General features: G+C 39.7%; 1 protein-coding gene across 1 annotated transcript; it reads right to left on the bottom strand.

Moving 5' to 3' along the window:
- Positions 1–1,155: 1,155 nt before the first annotated feature.
- On the bottom strand, positions 1,156–13,826 carry LOC119746158 (probable cation-transporting ATPase 13A3). Its single transcript, XM_038222967.1, has 29 exons — positions 13,761–13,826; positions 13,132–13,299; positions 12,923–12,981; positions 12,385–12,516; positions 12,145–12,225; positions 11,890–11,959; positions 11,475–11,609; positions 11,246–11,312; positions 10,828–10,959; positions 10,421–10,597; positions 9,568–9,678; positions 9,326–9,372; positions 8,758–8,946; positions 8,337–8,398; positions 7,920–8,064; positions 7,599–7,679; positions 6,918–7,071; positions 6,433–6,553; positions 6,141–6,265; positions 5,453–5,631; positions 4,972–5,091; positions 4,468–4,700; positions 4,260–4,356; positions 4,068–4,140; positions 2,893–3,043; positions 2,548–2,696; positions 1,991–2,079; positions 1,606–1,689; positions 1,156–1,371 (listed from the first exon to the last, which is right to left on the bottom strand). The coding sequence occupies exons 1-29, from the start codon at positions 13,824–13,826 to the stop codon at positions 1,261–1,263; spliced, it is 3,408 nt and encodes a 1,135-aa protein (XP_038078895.1). The 3' UTR covers positions 1,156–1,260.
- Positions 13,827–16,383: the final 2,557 nt, after the last annotated feature.

Raw genomic sequence — 16,383 nt, 5'->3', positions numbered from 1 at the left:
AGTAAACTTTCAAAGTCAGAGTCCTATGCATGTGCGCTTAAATCTTTACTTTCAATAAAAGTTAAATTGGTTCGAATCCCCACTGACTTTGGGCCAAAATGTTCGTATGGTCGTATCAGCACTAGGGTATACGATTTTACGAAGGATGTGACGGCTACACGTTTAAACGTTTAAACGAAAAAAAAAAAAAAAAATCCGGGGACGGTTTACTTATTTACGTTTTAACGAAACCCAAATTATAACAAAGAAAGCTACGTTCATGCGATTTCTCTTTTTAAGTTAAACATACATAGCACAAATAATAAACGATGTTTCCAAATAGTTTACAAAACCTTAGAAGCTAAGCAGTTATTGATTTAATTCGGGGTACACACACCGGCCTAGTTAAGTTTTTACTTTTTCAAATCCTGCCCGCTATTTATTATCCCAATCATTGTTCATTGTTTTATCATGTCAATCACGTGGGTCTGCAGACATAATAGACAGGCGTCAGCCTATGTTACTTCATATGTTGAACGGTAGGCCTATTTAAAATATTTGCTAACTTTATAAAATTAAACGCAGAGTCACATCCTTAATCGGCACCATCAAACACCTGAATTTGAAAATTAACTTTGTACGAAATTGACAATGTACAAAATCAGCAATGTACAGAAGCGAAATGGAGACTTTCAAACCGCCCCCCCCCCCCATCCGTTGTGGTCTGAACCCGCCCCTTTTAGGGATACGGGGACACGTTAAACCATAACCAATTCATGATGCTTATATACATGTATAGCTAAGTCATTTTAATTGAATTGCTGGTGAAGGTGCATTCATTTCATTATATTGTAAGGGGTGGGGCCTAAACATCATAAAATGTTTGGCGGTATTATATATTACTGGTTTTATGTACACATCACACTAAGCAGAATTTGAATTGTTCTCACTTTACAGGAATTCGTCTATAGTTTGTTATCAGTTTCACCTTAACCTTTGCTGGAGCGAGCACCAAAACGCGCATTTGATTCGTGTTTATATCTTTATATGTTTCTTTGTCATGTGTAATTGGTGCAACTGACAAACAAAACAGTTGCGAGTACAGTTTTAATGCAAACTAAGCATTATATTTGCAATTACTTTAAACTCAACTGAACGAGCTGAGAATTCATTCATTCATTCATTCTTTATTATTTTTACCACATCTCATTTCATTAAGTGACGGATTCACAGGACACCCCATAATATCAGCACTAGTGAATGACAATCATTATTACAATGCTACATGCTAATTGGCATCATCGCAAGTTCTTCATAAGGCCGTAGAGAAACCTTACGGAAACATTTGCAAGACAACAGCCTCATCAGTTTACGTCTTGGAATGATGAGAAGCTAAAGTGAAAAGAATAAACATATCACAGTAAAAATCGATTCAAATTACTTCACATTAATTGCTCGTAATAATTAATTGACGTTTTTACTAGCTTAGTCATGCAAATCATGTGCTGAGATCACCCAGTGCACATCAAACAGAAATTTACAGATGTTCGTCTACAAATTGTAATAAAATTAATTATTTTTTTATAAATTATAAGTTTACCAAAAAGGTAGCAGTTTTCAACTAACCTCTACCAAGGCAGACAAGACAAAGTTGATGAGCACCACGCCAAATATGACTCCCTTGAACCGATAACTCGAGATGTGCTTCAGCTGATTGTTTGCAGAGGAAAAGAAGATTCAATTTAATTTTCAGCCAAAAAAAACCCCATCAAAATCCATACAGCACGGCTGCACTTGAACAACGAACAACAAATGACAACTTAAAGGCACAAATACAGCTGACGGAATGGCCGAAAACAACAGCACACGTCCCAGCGTCAGTACCAATGAAATTGACACACAGTATCACGTGACAACCGTACACTATGGCCCTGTATCCCCCTTTGTTAAAACCATCATGAAATCTCTATTTTCTAATTAAAAAACTTGACATGACGTCATGATGACGTACCTTAAACAGCTCCTCAATCTCCGTTGGCGGATAGAACAAGATGACCAGGCTACACGCGTGGATTATAATGAGGTCGACCATGTACACGTCTGCAATACATTGACAGAATTTCAACACAACACTCATGTAAAGAAGAGAGTGACCACATTTTGCTTGTCTCAAAAAATATGCGGCTTTACAAACCAAAAAAGGGAAAATGGAGATGACTGACAGAAATAACCAGGCATTGTATACCACTCTTATCACAGATATATCACAGATATACTGATAACGATAACGACCGCAGTATGGTGACAATAGTGACAATTGGTGACAGAAAACGTTGACAATAGGCCTTTACCAAATAACAACATATTTACCCTAATGACGATTTTGATGTGCTTTTGATTGACAATAATATCGATGATGGTGACGCGATGCTTAGTGACACTGCTGCAGCTACATGCACATGTGGTTGGGCCAGGCTATACATTTTGGGCCCCCAAATTTATAGAATGATCAATTTTGCAATATGAAATCGACCAGAACACATCGCTGAAAATGTTTGAATCATTTACAGTTTGAGTAGATTGCTTTCCGGTAGGGTTTTCCCGGCGTGTACACGATGGCCACGGTGGAATACTGAAACATGGCCACTAGGAAAATGGATGTCGTCTCCCAACAGAGTGTGTTTGTGGAATTTGCCTGCTGTTCCAAAGGAACAAACCTGACAAGAAAAAAAGATTCAAGAAAACTCTCCTACATCCTTGAATTCAAGTAGTTTGTTTGCTTTGATAGGATAGGATTTTGTGCTCTATTTAATTGATGTTGTTTCCCCCAATAATCAACCAAACATAATTTTCTATCAAAGTTTGTTTTATTGTATTTTATTTTATTATAATGTTATTGTTCCATATGGTTACCATGATTGCTGTAGGAGGATGAAAAAAATTGCAACTTGACAAATTGCTTGGATGAGGACCTGCATCACCAGGGAAACCATCACCGTGGTGATAGCGAGCTTACTAGGCGGCTTCTGCCTCGCTATGGCGCGGTAAGCATCGTTACGACCCACTGCATTAAACCAAACATAAAGCAATCATAAGGTTAGTTCGTCAATATTGCCAAGGTTCCATGCAGAGTTAAATCTATTTTTTTTTGTAGGTTGTCACAAGTCATCAAAAGTCATCACAGACAATCATAAGTCGTCGAAAGTCATCACAAGTCATCAAAAGTCGTCACCAGTCATAAAAAGTCAGTCACAAGTCATCAAAATAGGCGGGGATCCATTTTGGGGGTCAACTCCCCCCCCCCCCCCCCCGACACAAAATAACAATTAGGACAATTATAGTAATAATTATCAAAACACTCGGACACAGAGGCGTCTACAGTTCAGCACTGATTTACTGATTAAAAACAATCTGACATGCATGAACGCCCCCCCCCCGTAAAAATTCCTGGATCCGTCCCTGCACAAGTAATCACAAGTCATTTCAAGCCATCACAAGTTTTCAAAAGTCAGTCACAAGTCATCAAAAGTCAGTTATAAATAATCAAAATCCATCACAAACCATCACAAGTCGTTACAAATCATCGCAAGTCAGTCACAAGTCATCGCAAGTCAGTCACAAGTCATCAAAAGTCAGTCACAAGTCATAGCAAGTCATCACAAGCCATCACGAGTCGTCACAAGTCATAGCAAGTCATCACAAGCCATCACGAGTCGTCACAAGTCGTCGCAATGTCAATATCAAGTCCCGCGTCAACTGACCAATGCAAACACACTAGTGGCAGATCGAGGCATTCGTACCTTTCGGAATTCCTTATCTACATTATGACCTACCTTCTGATTGGACTTATGACTGGCTTATGATTGACTTGTGATTGATTTGTGATTGACCAGCGATTCAATAGACTCTGGGCCAGAGCTAATTGCCGAGTCAGTACGGGTTTTTGTGCCTGAAAGTGTTCATATACACACCAAAACAACAAAGCAAATCATCCATTATTCCTTTTTTTTGTATACATTTCAACAAAATTTACATTATTTTTATATCTAAGTCCAAAAGTTGCTAGATATAAAATTACATGTACTCACTGCATAGAATGACTGTTGTCATCACGAAGATGTCGGCATACATGAACATAAAGTCGCCCAATTTGGATTGGTACTAAACAAGAAAGACAAAGAAAAAGCATTATTTGTCAACAAACAGTAGCTGAAGAATTCTCGCCAAAAAAAAAAAATGATTTGACTGTTGTTTCATTAAAACGTTGAGTAGATACTTACAGAGTAACCGATGATGACTGTTACAAACTGAATCATGCTGCAAAGTGCGATGAACTTGAACATACTGAATGACGTCACCAAGGCCGCCCGGCCCTCTCTGTCAATTTCAATTTTAAAAGGTTCAATTTAAAATTTCGTTTAAAATAAATCATTTGGAAATTCTCTAAATAGCAGCATTTGATTTTTAAACGGAAAAATGAGTGCTTACTTGATCACGTTAGGAATGCACGATATGTTTTGTATCTTGGATGTGAATGGTGAAGCTACGGAGGCCTCTGTTTCAGTAAGTGCCACACCAGCGTGTGCTGCTTTCAGTGCGCCGCAGTCGTTCGCTCCATCGCCACACATTCCAACCCGGTATTCTAGATCCTGCAGCGACTGGACAAGTTCAGCTTTCTGGTCCGGTGTCATGCGGGCAAAGACCGTGCCTTGCACGGCAAGCTTCAATTGAAAAGAAAGTATCGTGAAAACAATCTGTTAGCGACTGGAGAATACCAAATAGGTGGAGATATTATCAAAGGAGGACGTTTCACCCAAGACCAATAACACTTTATTCTGAGTAAGTTCAGTTTTCTCATTTTTATTACTCTAAGTTGCATGTTGGCCTAACAATAATACACTAGGATATTCGAGTGTAACGGAAAATATAGTGAGAAGTATTTAGAAAGTATGTATATAAAGTTATATATTTGAAGCTATCTAATAATGGTACCTTTGCCTTAGTGTCGGCGTCTGCATGTTCCATGATTGCTTGGAAGGACTTTCCATCGATAGCGTAGTGGGTCCGTCGACCAACCGTCGGCTCAATCTGAAGATGAATCTCTTCACAATCCTAGCAAAGGCACAATGTATTCATACCAATGTTAATAAAACTCCTTTGCCGAAATTCTTCCAATAAACAACGAGAAAATAACCTGGTTCATTATCGATCAATATTAGGTTAAATAAACCAACGTTCCCCTCTTCAACCGGTTAGTTTGTTCAGCCTTTTATTAATGTTTAGATTCTTTAACTCCTATTATGTAGACCCTTCCTTGTTGTGCTCTAAAATCCTAAGTGTCAGGTATAGACCATACACTAAAAACAGCTAGGACCAAGCTGACTACAGTTAGTCTCACCTCTGTTTGAAGTACCCCCATAATTATGACGCCCTCATTCGTCGAAATACCCCCACCAATTGCATGGTGACTTACCCCGTTTCCATCGTGATTCTGAAAGCTCGTCTCCTTCTTCCCAGTGCCTTTCACCACCTGAGTGAGCCGCAGTTTGTTGCCTTCTTGTCCTTGCTCCGCCTCCACCCTGACGATGTCTTCCCCCGCTGATATCATGCCACATTTACGGGCAACGTTGATCGCTGTGAGGATGTTATCACCTACAGTCAGAGATAAATATAATTTGCTACCGAACTTTTTCAATGCACATTTCAAATGAAATGCGATAGCGGATATATCATGTAAAGGACTTGCAGAGAAATGTGGCTCCGAGAAGTACCAGAGTTATTAGCTCAACGTTTTGGTCAGTTCGTTCTGGCCGTCATCAGTCGAAAATCAGGCAACGTTTGAAGCGATAATATAACGCTTTTCTCCATCATTGATTGTTTTTAACTTCCAAGTTAACTTGGCAGATAAGAAGAGTGTTCGCTTGAAAATTGGAACAAACTGAAGTCAGTGAAGGGAAATTGAGAAAAAGTGAGTTGGCATTGGTAACTAACTGCGCATGACAGTTAGTAGCAAGTTCGAGCGAGAACAAGAGGTTTCGTAATGACTTTTGCCTGACTTTTGATTGGAGACGTTCGCTCGTTGATATCAATGCGCTGGCGTAAGTTGCGTCACGAATCAACCACTAGTCGACTCATTGTCCTCGACCGAACTTGCTCCTTACCCGTAATCATTACCGTTCTGATGCCAGCATCTTGGAGTTCCCGGATGACAGGTTTAGTCTCTGGTTTGAGCTGATTCTGCATGATCAGCAGACCCAGAAATGTCAGGTCGTTCTCCACCTGGTTCCTGATCAAAAAGTTGAGAAATGCTTGCGATATGTGGACTTGAAAACAGGACAAGGGCTTTGGAGGAGTGGAGGACTTGGCAAGAAATACAGTTTAGAAGTTTTTTCCAGATTTCTATGAAAAATTTTAAACGTCTGCAAAGTTTACGAGGTTTCTTTCAAGCAATACCTGTTTATTTGTCGTGCTTTGTGCCAGGTGAGCTTTGGATCGAGCTGTTTGGTTGCCATGGCAAGCACTCGAAATCCATCCTCCGTGTATGAGTTGAGTTGGTCTTGAAAATCTGCAGGAACTAAAAGCAGAATCCACCATCAGATAAAATATCAGCTCATTTTCGATGTTCCATGTTTTGTTACAGAAACTCAGTAAATATGAATGCATAACAGGTCTGTTCATGCTTCTCCCCGTGGAATAAAAACACACACCTCAAAGATGGCCGCTGTGCAATGGCTCTATCAAGTAGGGTTAACTAAATTGCCAAAGCTCCTCTAACATCTTCTTCGGTTGTGAATGTTCAACCTAACGTCTTGCAGTTTAATTTCGATCTATCAGCCTGATCGATAGAGCAGGATAAGCTAATCAGGTAAAATGTTTATATTTTGGTATTTTCTTTTTGAAATCTCAAGCTTTTTTAATTATTAATATTTGGCTCTTACTGGTTGACTTCTTGGAGAGAGACGTGATCATTTCTGGCGACCCTTTAACGTAGAGTTGCATGGTTTCATCTCGGAGAGTTCGCGTGATGACGCTCATCCGTTGCAGTTCAGAAGAGAAGGGGAATTGCTTCAAGATGCCTATCTCAAGATCATCCTAGAGTCAAAAGAGAGGTTGTTTAGGTGGCTCAGAATTAAAGCCTCATGTTGCAAAGCTTTGGTCTTCTTTAATTTCTCATTTCAAAGGTTTATTGTAATCGTGTATGCCTCTATCTTTGCCTGCCTGTTAGCAGGGTTCGGGGCCCGCCGCGAAAAATTGTGAAATTCACGATGCTTTCTCCTGCATTCTAAGGCAATTTGAGAATAAATTTAGGAATTTTAGCATTCCATTTATTATTTTCGATCCCATTTTACTAGTATCATAACATTAGTCAGCGGCAGAACGGGGGGGGGGGGGGGGGGGAGGAGGGGGGGGGGGGGGTAGAATGGTGTTGTGTTGTGACCCCCAATATCCCCCGATCCGCAACTGTTTCGATTGTTTCGATTGTGGCAAGGAGCACATTTATGAACGAATTTACCATAAAAGCGCGTGAATTTTTGGTGATGTTGTAATATACTTCAGGTGTTTTTACTGAGAAAAAAACTTGACAAGGTATCCATGCATTAAGACATCTTAAACTCAACTGTTTTCCTTGGTGGCCGTACGATGGTGGGTACAAGCATATCAAAGTTGGTACTTTCTTGGCTTGTAGGTTCCTCAAGATCCTAAAGAAAAAAAATCATTTATTATAAATATATTATGAAATGAAATAAGCAATTGCTTTTGTATACATCAAGATTACGACAATGTGAAAATTGTCATTCCATCTACCATTTCAATAGATAATCATTATATTTTATGCATTCATCAACGAATTTCATCTCAAATAACGAACAAACGCAAAAGTTGTTTACTTGAAACTTTGAGCTTAATCCTAGTCTGATAAGGTAATTGATCTGTCTTACCCATCCCGTAGCTTGGAACATCTTGAGGTCAATGGGGTCACCACTCAACTCCCCATTGATGACAGTCAGTGAGTGACAAGTTGCCATGGCAGCGATATGGTGACCAATGGGATCGTCCGTTACAGACTTCTGGAGTATACCAAAACTGTAAGCAATATTCATAATACATTGTATTGTGTTCAATGATCATTCCCAACAAATTTGCTTTGATTAAAGTTTTTTAAAGATTAAACTTCTTGAGTTTACCAAATACAACAAATGATTCTCAAAAGCACACACAAACAAGTGTTGTCAATAGTTTTAATGAATCTGTGTTTAAAAACTTCTATATTCTAGATTATGTGCTTTCATGATGTACAATACACACATCAATCGCCACTTTATCGAATGTTGAAAACTGTGACACTTTGATCTTACGTCCTGCCTTCAGCAAGCTGAACACCCTTCATGTCCAGGCCGTCCTCGGTAAGGGTACCAGTCTATGATTGGAATAGAACAGTAGAATTACCAAAATCAAATAAGCGGCAAAACAGTCAGTGGTGTGTATACCTATTCAATGCGACTAGCTGCAGGGCTCAGAATAAGCACTTACTTTAGCAATTATGTTCTGCTCAGCAATTCCATGAAATATTTGCATTGAAAGAAAGAGTAGCCAACGTTAAAGATGCTTAAGCAACATCACAATGCGGACTCTTTGCTCCAGAAGGAAGTTAGATTTGACGAGAAAACAGTCCAACCTGTATCACCCGAAAGTAGTCAGCAGCTTGGACTGTGTTTCTTTTGGTCATGTCTAATTAGAGTTGTGTTTATTAACTATTTTGTTTCAGTTCAGGCTAACCTTATCGAAGCAGACGACATTCAGAGACCCACAGGTGTTGATTCGCTGAGGACTGATGCAGAATATTCCTTTAGCTTTCAGACGGAACTGAGCGTATAACATTCCTATGGTCAGGGAGGCAGGCAGAGCAGGAGGCACCGCGATCGTTATGATGTCGAGGCCTCGTATCACGATATAACCCGTTGAGTACTGCCACAAAATTTTACCAAAGAAATAACAGCAAAAGATGAAAAATTACACGGTCATTCTCGGGAATAAAAATTCAGATCTGACGCAAAATAATATGAAGGTTTTGTTCAGACAATAACATTTTAACATTTTAGTCTGTTTCCAAATTGTGTGAAATTCACTGTATCGCCCACTGAAAGAAAGCAGCAGACGAAAACTGAAAGAGGTCTAGCTGTTAGACTGAAGAGTGTGAGGAAAAGAGTGGAAACCTTTTGACTATTATTCACTCTTAACGTCTTGTTCCTACTTACAGGTGATTTACTTTTATTGTATTGAAATACTGAGAGTATTGTCATTATTATGACAATAACAGCTCAGCCTTTTCAGATAATGTACTCACGCCAAACCTAACGAAGGTGACAATTGCATAGATGAAGCCGATCAGAGCTGAAAATTGACAAAGCATGGACAGAAAGTGGCTTAAAAATCCATCAAGAATTCCTCCTTACACAAACTACCTTTAAGATACTCACAACTGGAACTTCTTCTAAATGCAAGACGAATATATACAGATAGAGTGTCTCAAAGAAAGCGAAATAAAACTGCGTCGTTGAATTATAAATGTAAGTTAATGTAACTTACCAAAAGTAGCAAGGACGGCAAGGAACAGAAACGCATCTTTGAGCATGCTAAAATCCATCGGTTTGGGGTAGAGAATGCAGCGAACCAAGTTTCCTTTGGCAGTCGAAAATCCTGCAAAAAAGATACAGTTTACCCTACGTATTATCATTTTTCAAACCATCACACTCTCAAAACGCTGGTTAAAATGTTGTTGGTTAAAAAGGTTGGTTATCATGCTTGAAGTATTGAATGCCGTGTTCGCATTGTGGCTACTGCGCGATCGTTTGTTGTCATTGCTAAAATGGTAAACAGCCATGTACAGCCACATGATACTTTCTTAAGGCGAGCCATCAGATAACAGACCGTTCGGGTACCGGGTCCGGTATGCTAATTTCTTTCACCCCAATCGGTACGAAGCCAGAAGCCACCCGGTCACTGAAGCGTGACGCCCCAATCGGTCCAAACTGGTGACTCAGGGTTACACAATAGGCAACATAAACTGAAGTCTGGCCATTGTTGGAGGATTATTCGGCCTGCTGGGATTACCAGCGGCAACTTCTATGAAGCTCATCACAGTCATTGTTGCATACTGGAGGATTAGCCCATTGCAAATTGGTTCCTTTGTGATGAGCCAGAGCCATGGTGCAGAAGCCTGGTGGAGTTAATCCAGGCCGATCGGTTCCATGCAAGGTCCCAATCCCTTCAACATACTGGGCGGGCTCAACCCCGAATGGTCCGGGGAGGGATTCTAATTTGAGGGCTCGCCTAAACAATCCAAGGCTAATTTGAGGAGAAATAGTCTTTCGATCACTGATTTGACCAACCACCATATAACAAATTTACAGGTTACTACAGACAAAATGCTGAACCACACCTGTTCTGACGACCACGGCTTTAACCATTTCCCCCTCGTAGTTTCGTGTCTGTATGATGTGCGTTCCGCAGTATAGCGTATGGCGCTTATGCTTGTCTGCGTTGTATCCAGACGAGCCATCACCGTCAGCATCGCTGGTACACGGCACTGGTGTCTTGGTTACTGGGACGCTCTCACCTATGAGAGACAACAATTTGCAGGAGACTATTTCTATTCTCCTGGATGAGATGCCGGTCAATCGCAAGTTACTTCCCAGCTAATGCCGATAACCATTTACTCCTAGTGGAGTGAGGCAAGTGGGGGTAATGACCCAACGACACAACATAATGTCAAGAAGCTACACAAGACTCCTGACCCTTTCAAGGTCGAATGATAATGTAGAAGATTTCGGAACTACTTTGTCTTACCTGTAAGCATACTCTCGTTGACAATACAGTTACCGGTCAGCAGAACCGCATCACATGTCATCACGCAGCCCTGCGGAGGAACAACGATGACGTCACCAGGCACCAGCTGATCTTCCGATACTTTGATACAATCTGAGTAATATGTGTAAAATGAGATCCGAAATGCTTTGAAAGAAAATAAATCCTTGAAACTCATATGACCTATATTTAAAATAAATTCTTAAGACTGACTTCATATCTTTAGGCGACAACCTGATCGATCTAAAACATAAATGACGATAATGACGATATATTTTAAAAGACGATATCAAAATGCTTAACAATGACAATGTTGGCACTCGCTGATTTATGCCTTTCAATCTTTAAAATTATTATAAATCTGTTTAAAAAAGTAAAAGCAAGTAAAATTTAATTTTACCTCCGTGTTTCCTTAGAACTTCGACAGTTGTGTTGGACTCTACCATGTCCCTCAGAGTAATGCTTTGCTGATAAAATAAAAGATGTTCAAACAGATAAATAATCCCGTGTTCATTCTACTGCATAGAATAAAGTTTAGGATAACATTAGGTTTTCTCTATTAAAACTCTTGGAACGTAACTCTCGCAATTTCTCGTCAAGGCCTGTTCTTTCACGAGGTCACGTCATACCTTTCTTGTCGTATACAAGGCAAGGGTGATAGACACAGTAGACATAAGGACGATACATCCACTGAAATAGTAGTACCCATCTGCTAACCAAACAGAGACACTGAATATCTGGAAGATGTAGAAAGGATTCAAAACCTGCAAAGGAAAAAAAAGAACATCGTAAATCGTACATAATACCCCTGACGGATGAGCCAATGAAGACCTAAACCACGCGCTACATCACATTGTTCCTATTAAAAGCAGCACAACAACAATTTGACACTGAGAAACAAATCTTGCCCGATGACACAAACACCTTTGTATACTGGCTTTGATTTCAAAGAAAACCTTTAAAATACAACAGTAGTTCTTACTTGGAATTCTGTTGTTAAACCATTGCCAAGGTATAAATTGTATGTATTATATATCAACATACCTCTTGGATAAGCAGAACAATGATGGGGCGTACTCGAATGATAATTTTGTTGTCACCGTAAATGAATCGCCTGAGACAGAAAAATGAAACCGTTATTACTCATCAAACACCGTTGGTTAATGCTCGATTTTTATATTACAAAGAGAAAACATTCAAAGTAAAAGAAAATATAGGTACAGAGACACGGTGGAGAATTTGGTGTCAGCGGTGGGATTTGGTGGCAGAAGTGGGATTCGGTAATTAATGCGAATTTACCTTTTGTTTGCTTCTTTCTCTGACAGTCCGTTTTGCAACTTGTCGTAAAATTCTGAACAACTTGTGGCGCCATCAAGCACTCTAAGGAAAAAGTTAAGAACGTACGTGTTCAATTAATGACAATTTTCATTGATTATTTCTTGAAAACAGGCATTTTACATTATAGGCTATCAAAATTACAGTTTAATAATTCTTCACTTGATATACACTTAAAATAGTTTGTTTTTGCTTTCTTCTTACCTTAGCTTGAAGAACGTTTCTTCTCTTGGATCCCAAATGTAGCGAACTTTCTGAAATTTTAAATACTTTAAGACGCCATCGATGATCACATCACGGTGCAACAATTTCTTGATGGTCTTTTGTCCGCAAACACTGTCAAAGTCACAAAAAAGTGTACTTGTTTTATCAAGTCATAAAAGTCAGAACGGGAACAGCTAAATGTCTTGTACAAAATCTCAATTTAACAAACAGCTGAAATACATTAAAAACCTTAAACAACGAAGTGAAGACTACTCTCGAGACGAATTATAGATAAGAAATTAATTCCCACGAATGATGTACGCAGTGGCGTAAGTAGGGGCAAACTTCTGAGGGGGAACCTGGTGTTGCACAAATTTTGCAAGGGAAAATGATACATATTTTTTGCTCAATTCAAGATTTTAAATGAGGGGGGGGGGGGCACCCCTTGTAACACCCCCAACATCCCCCGTACTTACGCCACTGGATGTACGTCATTCTAAAATAAGAAAAGTCTAATTAATGACAAAGTTTACAATACCTCTCAGAGTTTACTTCCATTTCCCGAATCTGGCAACTGTGGTAACGCTCATAGATATCCTGCAATGATGAAAGAGACATTATATGTACACGCAGTACTGCGAGCTGATGAAACAAGCAAGAAAGCACTTTCGATTACAGTTCGCTGTCAATTATTTACGACATATGTGCAATTAAGAATTATATTTTTTTTAATAAGAGTTAGCCTACCTTTATAATGACGGAATCGGCCTCCTTGAGGTCACATGTTCGACACGTGACCTTGATCCACCAATCAGGCTTCCAGTAGAATATGAGCGCTGCAAGTCCCACGGTACAGACACACAGGGCGTAGCACAACCACGTCCACGCTTTACTTCGTCGATATCCAAAACACACCTGAACAAAAAAAACAAAAAAAAATCAATTTTTATTAGGTCTATCTCGAGAAACAGAAATGATTCGGGCGCTGACATTGCATAATAAGACATCGATGATTTTGGACATGGATTGGATTTCTAAAATAAGATATTTTGCGGTCAATTTATATTTGATAAACTTTGTAACTTCTCTTTAACAGCTGTATTGGTAATTTTTGCCCCATCGGACGGACTACCAAAGGTTTTTGTTACCGGTTCGCCGCTGTTTTCACTCGTATTATGACGAGCGGCACTACTTTCGTATTGAATTTTAGAACTCCAAAGACCGAAGTTGACCTTTTAAACTGTGTGAACAAAGATGTGGAAACCAACCAAGTAATATTGGTGTGCTGGGTGATCTTTTTACTAGAATATACTTACGATTCAGATTCAGACGTCAAAACACACTTGTTTTTCACTACTTGAATATGTTCTACTTACGAAGGTGTCATCTTTATCTTCCTGTATCTCAAGTCCTCGCTGCTTGTCGCTGGTTCCCTTCGTCATGATTTCCAATCGAATTACGTCTTCCGCCAAGTAGACAATGCCAGCATATTCTATGGAAGATTCATTCTATGGAAGGTCTAATTTACAGCTCTGAAGCGGGGAGGTAGTTAAAAGGGAAAAAAGAAGAAGTTGTTTTTAGGTATTTACATCTGCATAATCTGTACATCTGTTAATCAGCAGCCAATGCAGGCGACTCAGTGTTGATCACATAGAAATACTACAGGCCCTAAATGGTCGATCGGTAAGACAATGCGACATTTTGAAGGTCACAGCCATTCAGATTTCTGCAGAACGAGTGTCGTCCCGGCGACTATGTCAGATCCGTGAGCCAAATTTCAAACTACTAGCCAAAAACCTAGCTTAGAATTTTCTTGTAAGTTTTTTTTTAAAGCTCTTTACATGCTACATATGTTCTTTCATAAAACACGGGTAAGGATGCTATATCTCTTCACGCACCTGCGAGGATTTCTGCCAAGATGGAGAATTCAGGACGCAGTCAAATAGGAATGTCGCGAATCTGAGTTCTTCTAATTTTGAGTTTTTGATGAATGCCACTGCATGAACTGTTATCATTTTTTCTCAGTGAACTGCCCTGCTCCATTGCACGCACAAAAATAATCAAAGCTATAGAAGCTGATCCAGATTTGCCTCAAGCAGGTTGCTGTCAAAGGGGGGGGGGGGGGTAACAGGCATGTGTTACTTTGTACGCCTGATTTTCTTACTTTTTTGGCTTCCCAAGTAGGGGGATGAGACTACACCGCCTGAGGTATCGATACATCAACGCAAATAACACACGATTATGTACACTTAATAGAAGCTTGTATCAGTCCAAATCAGCAGTGAAACTATTTAGAAACACTTCTTTGCCTAGGTTTAAAACGCAGGGACAGATAAACATGTATAAAAGAAATATTGTATCACTTACCTTCAATCTCTACTGACGGAGCTATTCCAATCACAGATTTCTTTCTTTACAAATAGGATCTATAAACCAATAGTCTACACTATAACTGCTGTTTTATACCGAGTATGGGCGTACAGTTATATTTCTTGTAGAGTTCAAAGTGTGAGTGCGCCTAATTACAGTGGATCTATGGAACGAACACAACCAATGCCAAGCACGAATCTGAAATGTATTTGTTGCGCAGTGTTTGTTTACTGGAAGATAAAGAATCTGTCAATTTAATATCATTCCACATATTGATGAAAGTCCACCAAATGATCTAGATAACTAGATTTGGATGGGTTCAACATACATAATGGATTCTGTTATAAAATTGTCCCCCTATTTTCTGCTGTGGCATTGTTATTATCTTTTACCGAGGTTAAATTTGCAGCTATGGCACTAATGAAAACCTCTTTTTGTGGAATGGAGTTTTGACGATGAACAAAACACCCACTCATTTTGGCATTTCCCTAAACTCGGTGCCAGAGGGAGGGCCGGTTGTAAGATTTGGGTGATTTTCTGTTTTTGGTGAACTTTGTTTTTCACAGCAAGCCTGTTACTTCTTTGTGGTGATGTTAGAAGCATCAGCATCATGATTGATTCTTTTTCGGGGGGGGGGGGGTTCGGGCTGCATGCGATTATTTTGCTAGAATCCATGTTGTGACAAGCTTTTGTGGCTCTGAATTTCGAAAATGCGCCCTCTCGTTGTGGTGTCGAGAGAATGCACTTTGCTCACTTGTCAAACCATAGGGCGCCCTCAGTAGGTGGGCTACTTTTAGGACGTCAATGCAAAACATCTGGATTGCTCGTCGGCTATTCCGAGATGCACTAAAAAGTGAAGCTACGCACTGGTTCCCGACCCCTCCATTCGAATGCAGGGAGGGGGGAGGATATTATGACCGAAGAGCTTACTGGAGTTATCTCGCCCATTCCTTGGGATCTTGGTAGCTAAGTAGTATAACCCGAGAAAGGAACGGAATGATGTTTGTTGGGTTGTTTTTTTACATCTATTGCCAACAGAAAAGTCACTCCTTTTGTATTTCAGGTTAGAGTCCACAAAAGTAAACATCAACACCCAGTCGACATTTTTTTTCTAGTTTTGTCCGTTCTATGAGATGCGTTTTAGAAACATCTTTGCAAAAAGTATGATGTCATATTATGAAGTATTGCACTAGCCCCATAGTCACATACGCATTGTTTTGAATTTAGAGCCACATTTGAATTTTCTAATGGAACTGGAGCGAGCGAGCAGTTTACTTGGTGCATTTTCCGGCACTCAGTTTTTATACCAACTTTTGTCGCATTATTATGATAAAAGTGGAACTGGTTCGAATCCCCAGTGAGTTGTTACCGAAAGGTCTAAGTTATCAGCATTAGGGTAGGCGTACCCTTAATCGCCTGAATTTGAATATCCATTATGTACCAATTCTGCAATATACAAAATCGAAATTGAAAGTTTCAAGCCCAAGGGCCCCCCCCCCCCGCATCCCACGGTCTGAACACGCCCCTTTTCAACATAGGGAAACAATATGTAACCCATTTCATGATGTGAAACTCGGGTCTAGTCCAGCTTACTGCATTATAACAAACTAAACGAAAAATCGACAAAAT

This window comes from Patiria miniata, unplaced genomic scaffold (assembly GCF_015706575.1).
Source record: "Patiria miniata isolate m_02_andy unplaced genomic scaffold, ASM1570657v1 HiC_scaffold_7, whole genome shotgun sequence".
Taxonomy (NCBI): Eukaryota; Metazoa; Echinodermata; class Asteroidea; order Valvatida; family Asterinidae; genus Patiria; species Patiria miniata.
This window is presented reverse-complemented; position numbering and strand designations above follow the sequence as displayed.

Coding starts and splice junctions, on each gene's coding strand:
- LOC119746158 (XM_038222967.1), bottom strand. CDS start 13,826: ATGACGAAGGGAACCAGCGACAAGCAGCGAGGACTTGAGATACAGGAA. Junction 12,226..12,384: donor GAAACGTTCTTCAAGCTAAG/GTAAGAAGAAAG, acceptor CTTTTTCCTTAG/AGTGCTTGATGGCGCCACAA. Junction 10,960..11,245: donor AGTTCTAAGGAAACACGGAG/GTAAAATTAAAT, acceptor CATATTACTCAG/ATTGTATCAAAGTATCGGAA.